The sequence below is a fragment of the Mizuhopecten yessoensis genome, unplaced genomic scaffold (genome assembly GCF_002113885.1).
Source record: "Mizuhopecten yessoensis strain PY_sf001 unplaced genomic scaffold, ASM211388v2 scaffold10619, whole genome shotgun sequence".
In the NCBI taxonomy this organism is placed as follows: Eukaryota; Metazoa; Mollusca; class Bivalvia; order Pectinida; family Pectinidae; genus Mizuhopecten; species Mizuhopecten yessoensis.
In genome coordinates, this window is record NW_018408637.1 from 345,928 (window position 1) to 362,858 (window position 16,931).

The 16,931-nt window shown below is 35.4% G+C and overlaps 1 protein-coding gene across 1 annotated transcript in view; it reads left to right on the forward strand.

Moving 5' to 3' along the window:
- Window positions 1-5,667, forward strand: part of LOC110461429 (paladin-like) — a 158,530-nt gene extending 152,863 nt beyond the window's left edge. Inside the window, exons 17-21 of the mRNA XM_021514873.1 lie at window positions 508-635; window positions 833-913; window positions 1,422-1,562; window positions 1,806-1,961; window positions 2,469-5,667. Of these exons, the coding sequence (XP_021370548.1) occupies window positions 508-635; window positions 833-913; window positions 1,422-1,562; window positions 1,806-1,961; window positions 2,469-2,612 (650 nt within the window). The 3' untranslated portion in view covers window positions 2,613-5,667. The remainder of the gene's footprint in view (window positions 1-507; window positions 636-832; window positions 914-1,421; window positions 1,563-1,805; window positions 1,962-2,468) is intronic.
- The last annotated feature ends 11,264 nt before the right edge of the window (window positions 5,668-16,931 follow it).

The following is a 16,931-nucleotide window of genomic DNA, read 5'->3' on the forward strand; positions in this document are numbered from 1 at the left end:
GTCACATCAGGGTAAGGTTACTTCATTTCTCCTCTGAAGGTCACATCAGGGTAAGGTTACTTCATTTCTCCTCTGAAGGTCACATCAGGGTAAGGTTACTTCATTTCTCCTCTGAAGGTCACATCAGGGTATGGTTACTTCATTTCTCCTCTGAAGGTCACATCAGGGTAAGGTTACTTCCTTTCTCCTCTGAAGGTCACATCAGAGTAAGGTTACCACTGTCCTCCTTTGAAGGTCACAACAGGGTAAGGTTACCACTGTCCTCCTCTGTAGGTCACAACAGGGTAAGGTTACCACTGTCCCCCTCTGAAGGTCACAGCAAGGTAAGGTTACCACTGTCCTCCTTTGAAGGTCACAACAGGGTAAGGTTACCACTGTCCTCCTCTGTAGGTCACAACAGGGTAAGGTCACCACTGTCCCCCTCTGAAGGTCACAACAGGGTAAGGTCACCACTGTCCTCCTCTGAAGGTCACATCAGGGTAAGGTTACCACTGTCCTCCTCTGAAGGTCACAACCGGGTAAGGTTACCACTGTCCTCCTCTGAAGGTCACAACAGGGTAATGTTACCACTGTCCTCCTCTGAAGGTCACAACAGGGTGAGGTTACCACTTTCCTCCTCCGAAGGTCCCAAAAGGGTAAGGTTACCACTGTCTTTTTTTTTTATATAAATATCTTTAATTATTTTCTGCATAATGAAATGCGTAGAATTTATTTACACTTGTTTTAAAAATGAACTGATCTGGTTCTTTTTCTAGTTATTATAATTTTCAAATTAGAAATTAAAATGAAAGTTTTCTTAGAATGAATTATGAAAAGGCAATTTTGTTTTCAGGGATTTCCAAAGGGAGCTAACCTTGGGGAGCAAGAAAGGGTCTCCTGTCCAAATGCACAATACACAAAAGGAGACTTCATTGTAAGTTAGCAACCTGAATGTTTGTTATCACTATTTCTCAGGAAGTACTGTATGGATTTTTCTCAGATTTCATTTGTAATTTGCCCTTGGTCTGTATTGTGATTTTTAAATTATGAGACTGATCAGAAAAATAAAATGGCCACCAGGCAGCCATCTTGAATTTCTTCGTATAGTGCTAGTTGATATAGGTCAGACAACATCACTTAGAAAGGAGGGTGTTAAACATAAAGGTATGAAGGTTTGATTAAAAGTTCACGCTAAATGCACGCTACACTATTGTATGGCTGTTGATATGACTTATTCCAATAGATCAAAGGAATGAAGGGAAAAGATCAAACTAATATAGGACAAATAAAGATCTTATTACCGTATGTAACAAGAACCGTCTGCAACATATTGTCAAGAATATGGTACATGTATATTATTTTGAATTAGTTCCCAATGTAGACCCAGGAGTCAAAGGTAAACAAATTAGGCCAAAATAAATGACAATTGCCATCTTTTGCAGATTGTCCAGAAACTAATTCGCATGCTGCCCAATGGTCATCAGATCAAGAGGGAGGTGGATTTCATACTGGACGAAATATTTGAAACCATGTCCACAACATTATTCCACTTGAGGGAAAACACATTTGTCCTTTACAATAAGGTAAGGATATCATATATCACTTTGGTCACAGGTTAAGGGTAGAGACAGGTGAGATACCATGTTGTTATCAAAGTAAGGGTAATCTTCGATAATATTGACATAATTTAATTTGAAATAGCATCTACAGAGATAAAGAATAACACTCAGTTGAAGTGGCCCTGTTCATGAGATGATTCTTTATTTTGGCCTTGTAACATCAAACATTTGACCTTCGCTGACCTTGTGTGGGATTACATGTTACAGATAAAGAATGCTAAGAGTGAGGCGAGCAGACAGAACCTGAAGCGCCTAAGTCTGGACTACCTAGAGAGATACATATACCTCATCCTCTTCAACGCGTATTTACACTACGATAAGAAAAACCAATGGCAGCGACCTTTCAGTAAATGGATGAAAGAAGTAAGGTTGCTTTTTAACCTTTCAAGGTGTAAACTTTTAAACTGTTGAAAAATACACAGATATTCTTCATTATAAGGTTATTGAATGGAAAAGGAATTTCAAAACATACAGGATTCTTCAAGATGCCAAAAACATCTCCTCAATGAGAGTGTCATATGAATTTTGCTAGATTCTGAAAGAAAAACTCCTCCAGTTGTTTATATCTTCACTTAGTAGTTTGTTTTTGTTAATAAAAAATAATGTATTGCAGATAATGTCTTAGATGTAATGCTATGATTCAATATTGTAAATAATGTCCTAGATCTGATGCTATGATTCAGTATTGTAGATAATGTCCTAGATCTGATGCTATGATTCAATATTATAGATAATGTCCTAGATCTGATGCTATGATTCAATATTGTAGATAATGTCCTAGATCTGATGCTATGATTCAATATTGTAGATAATGTCCTAGATCTGATGCTTAGTTTACAACTTCATCAACGTTTTACTGTTTATTTTTAGGTTGCTGCCTCAGCAGGAATATATAAACTGTTAGACAACCTTGGATTTTATGACTTTGACAAAATGCCAACATCATTCAAAACGATGAAGGAGAGATGGAGTCACCGGGGACAAGCCTTACCATTCCATGGTGTGTTCTCCTGAAGGTCACGTGTCCAAGTTGTGATATCTAACCACAAGGTCATATTCGAAGTCTTCATCAAGTTTACACTTGGAGATCCTGGTAGACTTTATACCTAATGGTTGTATCCACAGCTGATGAGTTACAGTATAAACACCACCCTCGTGCAGTCCTGTGTCAACTTTTGGCAATATGCCAAAGATTCCAAGCTGATGTTTTGTGTCCTGGTGCCTAGGTCATTATGGGACCATTGGTCTTAGGGCCTGACTTGTTCTGAATCCAGCTTGCTGTGGGATCAGGACCATCCCAGGACCTTGCATATTCTGGTACTTTATGGTACCGTGTCTCAACCCTGACATTCAAAACTTGTACAGCAAAACTTGTGCTGAAAGGAGCAATGTCATTTTTTACAGTGGAATTAAAAGAGGAGCAACACTTTTCAGAGGAAAATCCATGTTTATGTTTCACTACATAATAATTAGATCTGTATTGAGGAAAAGTTTGTGTTGAGATTCCGGCCTTATGAAGTGGATAGATATTTTCTGTATACAGTACAGGGCCCGTATTTATAAAACTAGGCCCATGCTCAAGGATGAATTCAGTGCTCAAATTGACTTTCTTGTAACTCCCATATAACATGGTCAAAAAGTCAAGTGTAAACACTGAAAACAGTGTTCAGCTTAAAGAATTTCAAAATTGCTTACATAACAAATGATTTTTTTGGTAATTAATTTATCACTGGCACAATAAATTGAGCTTGGTCACAGAATCTAGCTTTGAGCATGAGAACTGTTCCATGAATACTGGTCCAGCTCTGGTCTGTGTTTGATAACTATCCGAGTTCCTTATACATCTTCAGTTGACCTATTTTTCCAGAACATCTGCACTCAGACTACCGGGTATGTACTTAGTAAAACCATGGTAGTATGGATCATATGATCATTGTTGTCTCAGATTCGTTTTGTTGCCTGCTAAAGTAAGGGTGACATTTAGGGATCACTCCATCAGTGTCATGCACAAAGGGTTTCTGTGCGATAACTCTTAAAGGAATCCTTAGATTTTCCTGAAAACTCCTTCAAATACTGATAGTACCATTTACCCACCCAAGATTGATCTTAACCTGAATCTGAAATTAAATATGGCTGCCAGTTGCCATCTTGGACTTTGGTACTTCATTAACTGGTTTTGTGTGATCATTCTTACAGGAATGCTTTGTTGTCCATGAAACTTCATACACATACTTCAGTATGTACCTGTTGCCTACTCAGGTGTGATTTTGAGATGGATCTAAAATTTGATCAGTATGGCAACGTAAGGTCATTTTGTATTATAGCACCTGAAGTGGTTTCTGTGTGATGATTTTTAAGAAATACTTTTACTTTTCATGAAGATTCCTACAAATACATGTTGTATCGATTCCACGCTCAAGTTTGATTTAGAGTTGGAAACAAATTTTGAGATGGCAGCAGCCATCTTGGATTTTGTACAGATATGATCCAAAACAATATCTTTTGAAGAAAATATTGAATTTTCATGAAGCTTGCCAGGCGTACTTCCAAAGCTCCTCATCACTCATGTCTGATGTATAGAAAAATGTGTACATATGAGCTAGGCTGCTGTGATCTGAAAGTTGGCTGAGGGTAAAACTTTAAACTTGAAGGAATAACCGGTCTTTCCACCTACATATAAGCTGACACAGGTGACACCTCCACTTCCATGGAATTCTCATCAAAATTCAAATTTGAAACCATTTCAAAACTGGAAGAAGACAAACTGCTAACTTATGGAACCCATTACCTGTAATTCCAGGGAACAGTAGGAAGGGAGGTTAATATCTGGGACACGATGATGTTACATTTGATTTAATTTTTCAAGTTTTAATTCAACTGTAAGGTATGAATCATTCCTTAACAAGTATATTTATGATAGATTAATTATTTTTGAAAGAGATCCATTTCAGATTGAAGATTCCTCAATGAAATTTGTAGGATAACCTTTACTGCTGTTCTCTGTCACATCTACAGTACGTACGTTAGAACGACAGCACGCTGTAGTAGATGGTCAGATGTAGCCAATCCTTATATAACATAATGAAGATACTGACAAGATGATTGAAGGGATTATTTTTGCATGCTGTTTATTTCATATTTGTAATCATGCTGAATTGTACCCATGTGTCGGGTAGACCTCTGTTCAGGCGATCAAGAAACCGATAATATGGTCCGAAGGCCGAAGTGACCTTATCAGTTGGCGTTGATCTGACATCCTCAGCCCAAGGTTGTGACAGGTCAACGTGAGACCTTGTCCCATGTTAAAGACTAGAGTGAACTAAACCTTGATATGTATTGATGGTGCAGGATCATTTAAGAAATGATTCCAACAAAACAGTATACCTAATAAATAGTAACATTGTTCCTGTGCTGCATGCTTACCATTTTGTACCTTTTAGAGTTCCTTTTTATCACGATTAAAATTGTGTAATTTTGAGTAGAAGTGACAACATTTTAACTTAATCTCATTATAGAATGACGGTTGATATATTGTTTAGATATTTGTCAATTTTTCATAGAAAATTCCTGCCTAGATTCTCTGACAAATTAGACACATATAGCTTAAATTGTTCTAGTATTAGACACATGTTACATGTTCTAGTATTAGACACGTGTTACATTTCCTAGTATTAGACATATATTACGTGTTCTAGTATTAGACATATATTCCATGTTCTAGTATTAGACATATATTCCATGTTCTAGTATTAGACATATATTCCATGTTCTAGTATTAGACATATATTCCATGTTCTAGTATTAGACATATATTAGATGTTCTAGTATTAGACACTTTTTACATGTTCTAGTATTAGACACATGTTACATGTTCTAGTATTAGACAAATGTTACATGTTCTAGTATTAGATATATATTACATGTTCTATTATTAAACATATATTATATGTTCTAGTATTAGACATATATTATATGTTCTAGTATTAGACACATATTACATGTTCTAGTATGTGACACACATTACATTTTCTAGTATTAAACATGTTACATGTTCTAGTATTAGACAAATGTTACATGTTCTAGTATTAGATATATATTACATGTTCTATTATTAAACATATATTATATGTTCTAGTATTAGACATATATTAGATGTTCTAGTATTAGACACTTTTTACATGTTCTAGTATTAGACAAATGTTACATGTTCTAGTATTAGATACGTTATATGTTCTAGTATTAGACACTTTTTACATGTTCTAGTATTAGACATATATTCCATGTTCTAGTATTAGACATATATTACATGTTCGAGTATTAGACACTTGTTACATGTTCTAGTATTAGATACGTTATATGTTCTAGTATTAGACATATATTCCATGTTCTAGTATTAGACATATATTACGTGTTCTAGTATTAGACATATATTCCATGTTCTAGTATTAGACATATATTAGATGTTCTAGTATTAGACACTTGTTACATGTTCTAGTATTAGACACATATTACATGTTCTAGTATGTGACACACATTACATTTTCTAGTATTAAACACATTAAATGTTCTAGTATTTGACACTTATTTCACGATCACATGTACAGTGGAACATGTTCTAGTATAACACATGTATAACATGTTCTAATGTACGACACATGTAATTACATGATCTTGTACCAGGATGGACATTTATTTTGGGCTTTGTGAATTGGTAGGTAAATTGGACTCCTACATTAACTATCATTTATTTTACTGTCATACTCACCGACATACAACTATATGGTAAGTTAGCCATGCCTTAATGCTGTACACATCAAAATACTAATCTTACTGCTGTATGCATTGACTATACATATTACTGTCATACACTTAAGGACAGACATATTAACTTTATGCTCTGACATGAATTTTAATGTTTTAATTAATACACATACAAGTGTAATTTTTATACTGAAGTGACGTTAATCCAGACGAAGTTTCACTTTACAAATGGAAACATGTACAGTAAATGACTGAATAGTCGTGCTGAAGCTGTATTGCTTTTTCAAAAAATATTTTCTTTGCACAAAATTTTCATATTCTAAACAAACCAGAAATCAGGCATGGCTATTTAGGGTGAGATATGATAGCAGGTTTCGGCCTTAAATTTGTCAAAATTCAAAAATGTACTGAAACAAAATGTGCATGTAAAGCATTCAGTTTTTTATCATTTTCTCAAAGACATAGACATTACTATCCATAATCATCACTCAAAGACATAGACATTACTATCCATAATCATCACTCAAAAAAGGAATGGAGATCTTCCAGTGGTAAAAGTGCTAAAAGGGGGTCGTGGTAGCCGAGTGGTTTAGGTGTTGAGTGGTTGAGTGGTTTAGGTGTTGAGTGGTTGGGTGGTTTAGGTGTCGGACACCTATGATTGCTATAGCCCTCCACCGTTCAGGGTCACAGGTTAGAGGCCTACGTGGGCCAGTTGTTAGAGGCCTATGTGGGGCAGTTGCCAGGTACTGAACATAGGTTTTTCTCTGGGTACTCATATTTTCCTCCACAACCAGAACCTGGATCATCCTCAAAGACCAAATTACCAAAGCTGTTAATAGGATGTAGAGAACAAACCAGACGAATGGTAAAAGTACTCAAAATCAAACCAAAGTCTGAGGGAACAAAATGATGAAAGTTATGTATTTCAGATCAATATGTTCAGTTTTAAATATTATCAGGTGTTTAACATATAAATACTCACATAGCTGACAGCAATTGTATTGTTCTAAAAGATATACACGTACTTATAAAATATATATTAATGGGGATTCATCTGTTTTCTACTTTTCCTGAGTTTTTCCTTTTATCTGCCACAATTTGAATATTTTTTCCCATCATTTCCATTTCAAATTTGCACATGTGAAACCAAAATCTACTATTAACACAGAATTTATTTCCTAAAACCTTCCCATTAAACATGATCCACTTTCTTGGGTCCGTATTGGGGCCGTCTCCATTGCTTATTGTACCTGAATTCTCTGTTGTAATGATTAACACATACATTGAGGGTAAAGGACTTGTACAATCATTTATGCTGATGATTGGTAAGGTGTTTTTTATGTACGTTTCTCTTTTGCACAAATACATGAATTTGAAATATCCTTTCCAATGTGGAAATTATTTTTACAATCAAGGAAGAGAAGGACTGCAATATTTTCCTGTCTTTTTTACATGTAAATAAATCTGCTGTTTGAGTATTAGGACATTTTGGGTTTATGAGATAGGAGATGAAGAGTTTGAGGATGAAGATTTTTGGGAATTTAACAGTTTTGGGGTTTTAAGTTTGAAGATTAAGAGTTGGAGGATAGAGGGAATTTAACAGTTTTGGGGTTTTAAGTTGGGAGATTAAGAGTTTGAAGATAGAGGGAATTGAATAGTTTTTGGATTATGAGTAGGGGGATGAAGATTTTTGGGATCAAGAGCTTGGGGAATTTCTGAGTAACCAGTATTGAACAATTTAGGATTTTGTAGCCTGTTAGTGTGTGTTAGCACCTAACTCTGTTATATTAACTGTTAAATACAGTCTAGTGTTGTGAACTGTTACCAGATTTAATGATTCTACTGTTGTACTGTATAATTTCTTGTTTTGTTAAATCTTATCAATTGAACTGTCATCGATGAAATATCTATAAAATCCAACTAACAATATAATTATGTTGTGGTGTGTATTTTTGCTTTATCACATGTTTTCTTTTATATGAAAGTTTGTTCAATAAATAAATACTTGAAGTTGGTGTTTGTTATTCATTTTGAATGATTTTGTCATGTCTGCTATTTCGGTGATTTCTTTAAATGTACAAATGTAAATGAAACCTTGTCAGTTTAAACCTCAGGTAAATTTCAGTGACTGAAAATTTTGGCTTTGAGAAAGATGCTGTAAGTTTCTATATTCTTCATCTTAAAAGTGTGCTTAGTCAGCTAATACATAAACAATAATTGAATAAAACATAAATTATGCATGTGACCTTCACTGGTGTAATAAGAAAGCCCAATGTATTAAATACTCAATGGAGATTATGTTTACAGTGGACTCAGGATGAGAAACCAGGAGAAACCTGCATGGCCAAATGAATGCCCTATAGGACCATGTATGGCAGAATGAACACCCAACGTACTGTGACAACCATGGAAAATGAGGGGGAAACACTGCCTTAGACCTTCTGGCAAGCTAGCTCTCCCAGTCTTGGTCAGCATCGTGGAGTGTGATCAGGTGCTAGATGGGTGTGTGCCCGCACGTTACATTTAGCGGCAGCGTATACGTATGCAGTGATCCTGTGGTATAGTGTAAGGCCAGTTCCCAGTGGTTAGGGATCGAAGGTTGCATTGGTACACAGGGAGGACCCGCAGAATTCCCCAGGCCAAATCTCGGGACGAGACTTCTACTCCATTACTGGCACGTTAGCTTTTCCAATGATGCGGTATAACTCTGGAATTTGTTCGTAAACAAATTGAGGTCCAACAATTGACGCCCTTCCTGAGCATCTCCCAGCCGCTGACACTAGGACCAGGCCTGATCCGCTGCTGTCTGTCACTGAGGTAGCTGCTTATCAATCTCAATGCAGACTCATCCAGCCCATAGGCTCGCAGCTTCTCCAGCAACAGACCATGAGGAAGGCAGTCAAAAGCCTTGGACAAATCCATAAGAATGGCACCTATATACTGGTTGTTGTCCAAGGCCTGATGACAGTCCTCAAGAAAAAGCCCTATCTGAAAACTTTCAGGAAAGGGTTAAAGGACTTTCTAAAAATGAACCTAGTTGAAATTGGTCATGTTAAACCCTTTGGAAGATCTGAATTAGACACAGTAGGAGTGTACTAACAGGACGATAGTTTTCATTGCAAAGAGGATCATTCTTTCTAAAGATTGGAATTACTTGAGCCTGTTTAAGTTTGTCTGGGAATTTACTTTCTGAAACACAAAAATTATACATTCTAGAGAAAGGTAAACTTAAGGCTTCAGCGCCAGCTTTTAACATTTTAGCCGAGATACCATCAACTCCTGTAGCTTTGTTACAATCTAATTTGGATATGATATTTGTCATAAAAGGTTCATTTGCACTTGAAAAAGTAAAAGAAGGCTGGTCTGGACCTTTACTCAGTTGATCCTTAATTACAGTAATACTAGCTAGATAAGTCAACTTTTCCTTCAAGTACCTTACCAATCATCGCCGGATACCCACAGTTGATTTCGCTTGGTACTCGCTCGTGATTGAGTGGGTACCGATCGCGAGGCGAAATCAACCGTGGGTATCCGACGATGCTTACCAATATCCCTTGCAACATTTGTGAAATAATCATGTTTTATTTTTACAAATAAGTTACGTTGCTTTCTGTAGGATTCCCATGTTTTCTGGAGATTTAAATATTTTATGCTCAGTGGCGGACCAAGGGTGCCCGGGCAACACCCTTTTTTCTGTGTCCAAAAATAATCTTGACTTAGGTTTTTGAAGATTTTCCTCTTTTTCATATGGGATTTTCTTGTAATATCAACCATCCTGTGAACTATGATTTTCTATGGCAAGCAGCAGTTTGAATATCTATATATGCCCAAGGGTGCAGTCGCCCAAACAAGGAGTCCACTACTTATACTCTAAACAATAGGGGATTAATCCTCTTTTGTTTATATATTAGTAGGGTCTGTACAGTCAGGTCAGTGGTAAAGGCTCAACAGACTGTCTACCCAATCGTATTGTTCTAATGTCACTCAGTTGATCCCTAATTACAGTAATACTAGCTAGATAAATCAACTGTTACCCTGTTGACAAAACAAAATAACAATACAATCACCTGTCCGTTGAGAGAGGATAAAACCATCTGTTGGAATTAGGTATATATATATGTTCATGGTTAGTTCAAATGATAGATAAACCTGTATTTTCACCTGTGGTTTCATGTACACATGATCACCAGGAGTGATTTATTATACCTGTTAAAAAAATGTAAATTTCAAAGGCGATTAAAGCATCCACCTTAGCATCACGTTATCAGGTGAATAATAACCAATGTAAGCATTAAAGCCTGGCATGTATATATATATCATTTTTAACAGGTGTTGCCCTTGTGCATATGCATGCATACTAATTCACAATAAAAGACAAACAGTCAAATCATAATTCTTATTTATTACAAAATAAATCAATATTTAATTGTCAAAATGTTCGCATAAACTATATGCACATGAAAGGCATGACACAAACATCAACATTTTAACCAAAAACCTACATTTTTACCATTGTTTCAGAGAATTTGTTAACACTCGCTCCGCTCGGCCATCATAAAATATGAATACTTTATGTTATAAAAAATAACCTGGAATAATATCGCAAACTCAGAAAACTATTCTATGCCTTAGTCGATCTGTTTTACAATGGAAATAATGTCCGATAAATTCTAGCTTTCTACGCTTGGCAGTGCTTGAACAAGTTTAGTATTACCAGAGACGTATAAATGTATTATACGTCTCTGGTATTACATCTTCAGAAAAATAATTTCGCCTCGCTCTGCTCGGCAGGGAAATTATAATTGTCACAATCTCAGAAATAATGAAGTTCTATCTGTTTGGTGCCAGAAAGTAGTATACATGTACAACCGACATGACAATTATAATTTATTAATTTTTTTTAGTCTTTTTCTGAGTTTAACATTTTGGGCAACACCCAAAATTAATTCCTTGGTCCCCCCCTCCCCCGCCCCCCCTCTATATAACAGGTAAATGCACATCAACGACATCTCTAAGTACATTATGTTTATACTCATATGCCCAGAAAATCTACAAAACAACAATACAATCTTTTCCTAGATGACAATGTTTTTGTTATAATAGTATGTAATGCAAATATAGCATCTATCGTACTCACTTCCGGACGAAATCCAAATTGAGCATCTGTTAAAATATCTTATTTTGTACAAACTTATAAAATACGTTTATTAAGTATAGAAGTAAAAAGTTTACTAAGACAGCTTATTAAACTGATGCCTTGAAAGTTATTAGGGTCATTTCGTGTACCTTTTTTATGAACAGGAATAATAATAGCAGATGACCAATTTGTAGGAAAACACTCGGCTTCTAAATAATTGTTTAACAACCTACACAAATTGGGAGGGAGTAATTCTTCACAGTTAATAAAGCGTTCATTTAACAAACCATCCAGTCCATGCGCTTTGCCACATTTCAAATATTGAATAGCATATCTTGCTTCATGAAAAAGAATCAGTGCATCTAGTTCATCATACATAATATCTTTATCGATGAAAATGTTGTCCTGTTGAATTGAGTCATCATCGTTTTGTACATTCGACACATTTTTAAAATGATCATATAGTTGCTCGCCTGTGAATAATGGCGAATTACCTTTTTTTCTCAAAAATCTTTCTGTAAAAATACCTAGGATTGTGTTTTCTCATATGTTCCAGCGTGTCACCTTCAGTACTTAAGTATTGCCTCTTAGACTTAGCTTCCATTTTTTATATTCCTTTTTCTTACTTATAAGAACAGCATGAGTAGTATGCCATTTGCTACTATTAAAACTATGCAATGCATCGAAATACTGCTTACGCAATTTTTGTACATGATCATTAAACCAGGTTTTATTATCTCTACTGGTAACAGTAACATTTACCTTAACAGAGAGCGTGGCTTTGGTCATACGAATATCAGGTGGGTTTTTTTTTAGAAAGAAGGATTCCATAATACCTTGCAATACGGGTATATACCTTTGTAAAAGTATCAACACAGGTATCAATAGAGTCTTGATTTAATTCTTCAGTAATAACAACTGAGTTGTTTAAAATATCTGAATGAACTCTTAAAGCTTCCATAAACTGATATTTCTATTCATCCCTCCATTTATATAAAGGTCTACTCTCCAAGTCTTGCGCTTCTAATTCTGATTCCTTAGAAAGAATAATGGAACATATTTCCACATGTAAAGGTGCATGGTCAGAGAATTCAGTAAAGAATTAAGTAAAAGAGTTAAGCTATCCGAGGATCTCACCTGGGGTTTTCACATCATGCCATCTTGTCCCAGGAAAGTTGATCCTCCCACCACATTAGTGAGATAGACTATCAGTAAGCCCTTACTTGCTAGGGCCCACACACATTAACAATTTAATTACTGATGAAACTGTTCTGTATGGGGCTGCTCGTTACATCTACATCAACTACAGAATAGTCAGTGTCCACCTTTCGAAACTGCACTTTCACAAAAAATTACCTCAAGTCAAAGTTGTAAGTGCAATAGAAAGAGAGATGACTGGACAGAAATAGCTACATCGGTGATGTTTCCCGTTGGAGTAACTCCGTGTTCACAGTAAATATAAGGGCACGTTAATTCATATTAAAGTCGTTCTGGACAATTCTATATATTTGTTGAAATGTAGGTATATATACCATTTGGAAGAGAAATTCTATGGCGTTTGAATAATTATATAACTTCTTCTTTCTGAAGATTTGGACAAGTTTGGCCCCCGTTGGAATCAACACACTTATGACGTCATAAAGGATGCAACGTCTTATTTCCGCGACAATTTCACAACTTTCCATCAGACACGTATATATATAATCGGGACATATATATATATATATTTTTTAGTAGGTCCTTAGATCTTATTTTTTTCTATTTTTACTTACTTCACATGGACATTTAATCCTTTTTTATTATACGTCTCTGTATATATATATACCCATGTGTTACATGGGCCGAACCTGTCCCGAATTGATATTTCAATAAATTCGTATATTACAGCAATACAAAAGTCAATGCTAGGATTTTATGTACATTTGTATACCCTCATGTGAAGCTTTCAGTTTGTTACACGTATGCCATTAATAAGTAGCAATTCGGTTAACAGAAATTTCGCAAAACTACATGTAGAAAGAAGTGAGGACACGATTTTCTTTCAACCCTCCCAAAAGTAACTTTCACCGTTCGAGTAATTTAATCATTGAGTTTTCCAGTCCAGTCAACTAAAGTATTAACAAGATCATCAAAATTGTAAATATTTGCTCAAGTTGATGTAATTTAATTTCGATAAAGTTTCAGTGAAAATCGAACAGTATTTATCCGAGCAGAGACGTATAATACGTATTATATGTCTCTGATCCGAGCGTACGTAGCGATATTTGTTCCGCAACATACGTGGATTTAAAAAAAATAAAAAAATATGTCTATTACTTAATTTATAAATAAGTATTAAATGTCAATAAGAATTAATTGTCCATACATTACTCGAAATGAAACAAAATGTAATAAAATGGACCTAACCCTTTAGTCTTGCAAACATGTAAAATGTGAGGCGTGTCGTCAGAGAAAGAGAATAGACCGGCGCTTTGTGGTTTAATCTGGTGGCTTTGAGAAGAGTTAACGTTATGGAGAGGCATTTGTAATCTTTGATTTTTAATCTAAAATCAAACTACAATTCGTATAAGTGGTATTTTATTCTTATGCAGTTTTAAGGGAAATAACATATTACCAAGTGCATACATATACTGGGAATGTCGGTGTACCTACATTTGTACCAGTTAGTAATTATCGCCGGGTTTTACCAAGTGCATACATATACTGGGAATGTCGGTGTACCTACATTTGTACCAGTTAGTAATTATCGCCGGGTTTTACCAAGTGCATACATATACTGGGAATGTCGGTGTACCTACATTTGTACCAGTTAGTAATTATCGCCGGGTTTTACCAAGTGCATACATATACTGGGAATGTCGGTGTACCTACATTTGTACCAGTTAGTAATTATCGCCGGGTTTTACCAAGTGCATACATATACTGGGAATGTCGGTGTACCTACATTTGTACCAGTTAGTAATTATCGCCGGGTTTTACCAAGTGCATACATATACTGGGAATGTCGGTGTACCTACATTTGTACCAGTTAGTAATTATCGCCGGGTTTTTATTTATCCGTTACTACCGCGTAACAACTGTATCGCAGAATGGAACGAAGTGGATATTTTGTCTGATAATGGCGTAGTTAAAAATAATTGTGATGGTAAAAAATGTAAAGGACCTGTTACAGGAACAAAAGAATTTTGCCCACAAAGCAATTTAACCATTACTGGGTTATATTTGTAGCTCCCTAAGACACGACCCATGAGATATTTTTAAAAAATTAAAAAGATCCCGAGGGCCTGTGCTCTGAACTATTTAGTGATGCCTTCCAAAGGTGTACGACAAGTCCACTTTTTTTGTCCAAAAAACTATCAAAACAATGTTTTACGCTATCAAATAATATTATATTATTTAAAGTAGGATCTGCTGCAAATTATGAACTCAAATATGTTACAAAAAATTGCATAATAAAAAAAATATAAAATCTTAAACTCTAAAAATGTTGGTATTTTCATACACTTTTTTGCTACATCAATTGCTTTACGGAAGTAAAACACCAATTTCCGGTTCTTGTACACCAAAAATCTTTTAGTATTATTTGGTGCATTATGTTGAGATACGATAGTGAAAATTTCAGAAAATTTGAGAACCGGTAAATTTGTCATATAAATGTCAAATTGTAGCAACGTCTATTTCCAAATAAAATCCAACAACCTTATGATCTATAGTCATGTTTGATAATTTAACAATATGTCGCACCAATTTATTATCGCAACTGATCAAATTTTCATCAATAAGATCTGCTGCTCATGATGAGCCCAATTATAAAGCTAGATGTTGCAAAATAAAAAAGTTATGCAGTCTCACACACATAAACGTTTAGTATGTTATGTACATTTTTAGTTGTTTCGCATCTTTACGGAAGTGATAGACATATTTCCGGTTTGTGTACACCACCATACTTTGGATATCATTTGGCACATTATGTTGACCGACGATAGTAGAAATTTCGAAAAAATCGGTATGCGGTAAATGTGTCATCTTAAGGATAATATATTGTATGGGTAAATGTGTCATCTTAAGGATAATATGTTGTATGACCAATGTCAAAATAAATCGTCAATATCTCCAGGTCAATGCGATTTTGGCTTGTGGTACATATCAGCTGAACCTGGCACCTGATGACTATATCACAGAACATCAGACGGATGGGGGTGATTATGAGATATGGGTTTACCGACATGCTGATGACCTTCTCCGAGGCCAAATACACTCTCGCCACAGGTCGCAGGCAAAATACAATGTCTGGATAGACTTTGACCTACACGCATCAGAGGATCCTGTCAATGCATACTATTGTGTGTGTCCTGCAGGAAAGAGAACATCGGGTATGTGTACTCATGTCGCAACAATACTGTATTCTCTAGGATACTATGCACATTTAACAGATGCTTAACCGCTCCAGCCTTCAGCTCGCAAATTCAGAGACTGCATATTATGAATGCATTCAAAAAAGAAATATTATTCAATTAAAGCCTTTGGCTAAGGTCAATACCTGGATTTATCAACCCGAGAAAAGATATATTAACCGAGGACGCATTCCGAGGTCAATGTATCTTTTCTCGGGTTGATAAATCCAGGTATTATCCGAAGTTAAAGCCTTCAATTGTTTTATTATTTTACAAAACATTAATGGAGGCAATCTGGAAAGAAAAAGCTTCAGAAGTGGGACGGTGCATTGTTTGGAGACACATCATAATTCTATTTTTAGAAACACCCAGTCCGTCAACAGAAATCATGCGCTCCAAGTCAATATCAGTTTTTATCGGTGGACACTTGATGCACTTCTGGCCAATTACTTGTCGGGAATAGTATGAAAAAATAATAAGACCTAAGATTGAACTGAGAAAGGAGAAATTCAGAAAAAAAATTGAATGATCAATTTTGACTATGTGTTGTCAAATCAAAAAACAACAACAGTATTGTATTGTATTGTTTATTCACTTTCAGCCTTACGGCCCATAAGCATTACAGCATAATACAGAGTAATTAATGTGTACATGTACAATAAGGGTGTCGAAAACATTACACAAATATTGAATAACATGTAACATAACCTACATTGTACAAGACAAGCTGATTTGATAGATGGCGGACAGTTGTACGCACATGAGAATACAAATGACAAAAGAAAAATATTAATGAGATGATTAATTGAAGTAATGTACATGATTGAAAGATTGGAAGAATCTCAATCAAATGAAGTAAGAAGTAATCAGTTTTTATCTGGAGATAAAAAGAAAAAGCATGCACATGATAATTAAACAATGCACATTATGTCGAGCGTAATAGTAAACTTGATTGTAAATATTTACCTAAATGACAAAGTTCTTTCCTATTACGAACTGCTAGCAACTGTACAAGTTTATAGGACGACGGACGGTTCCAAT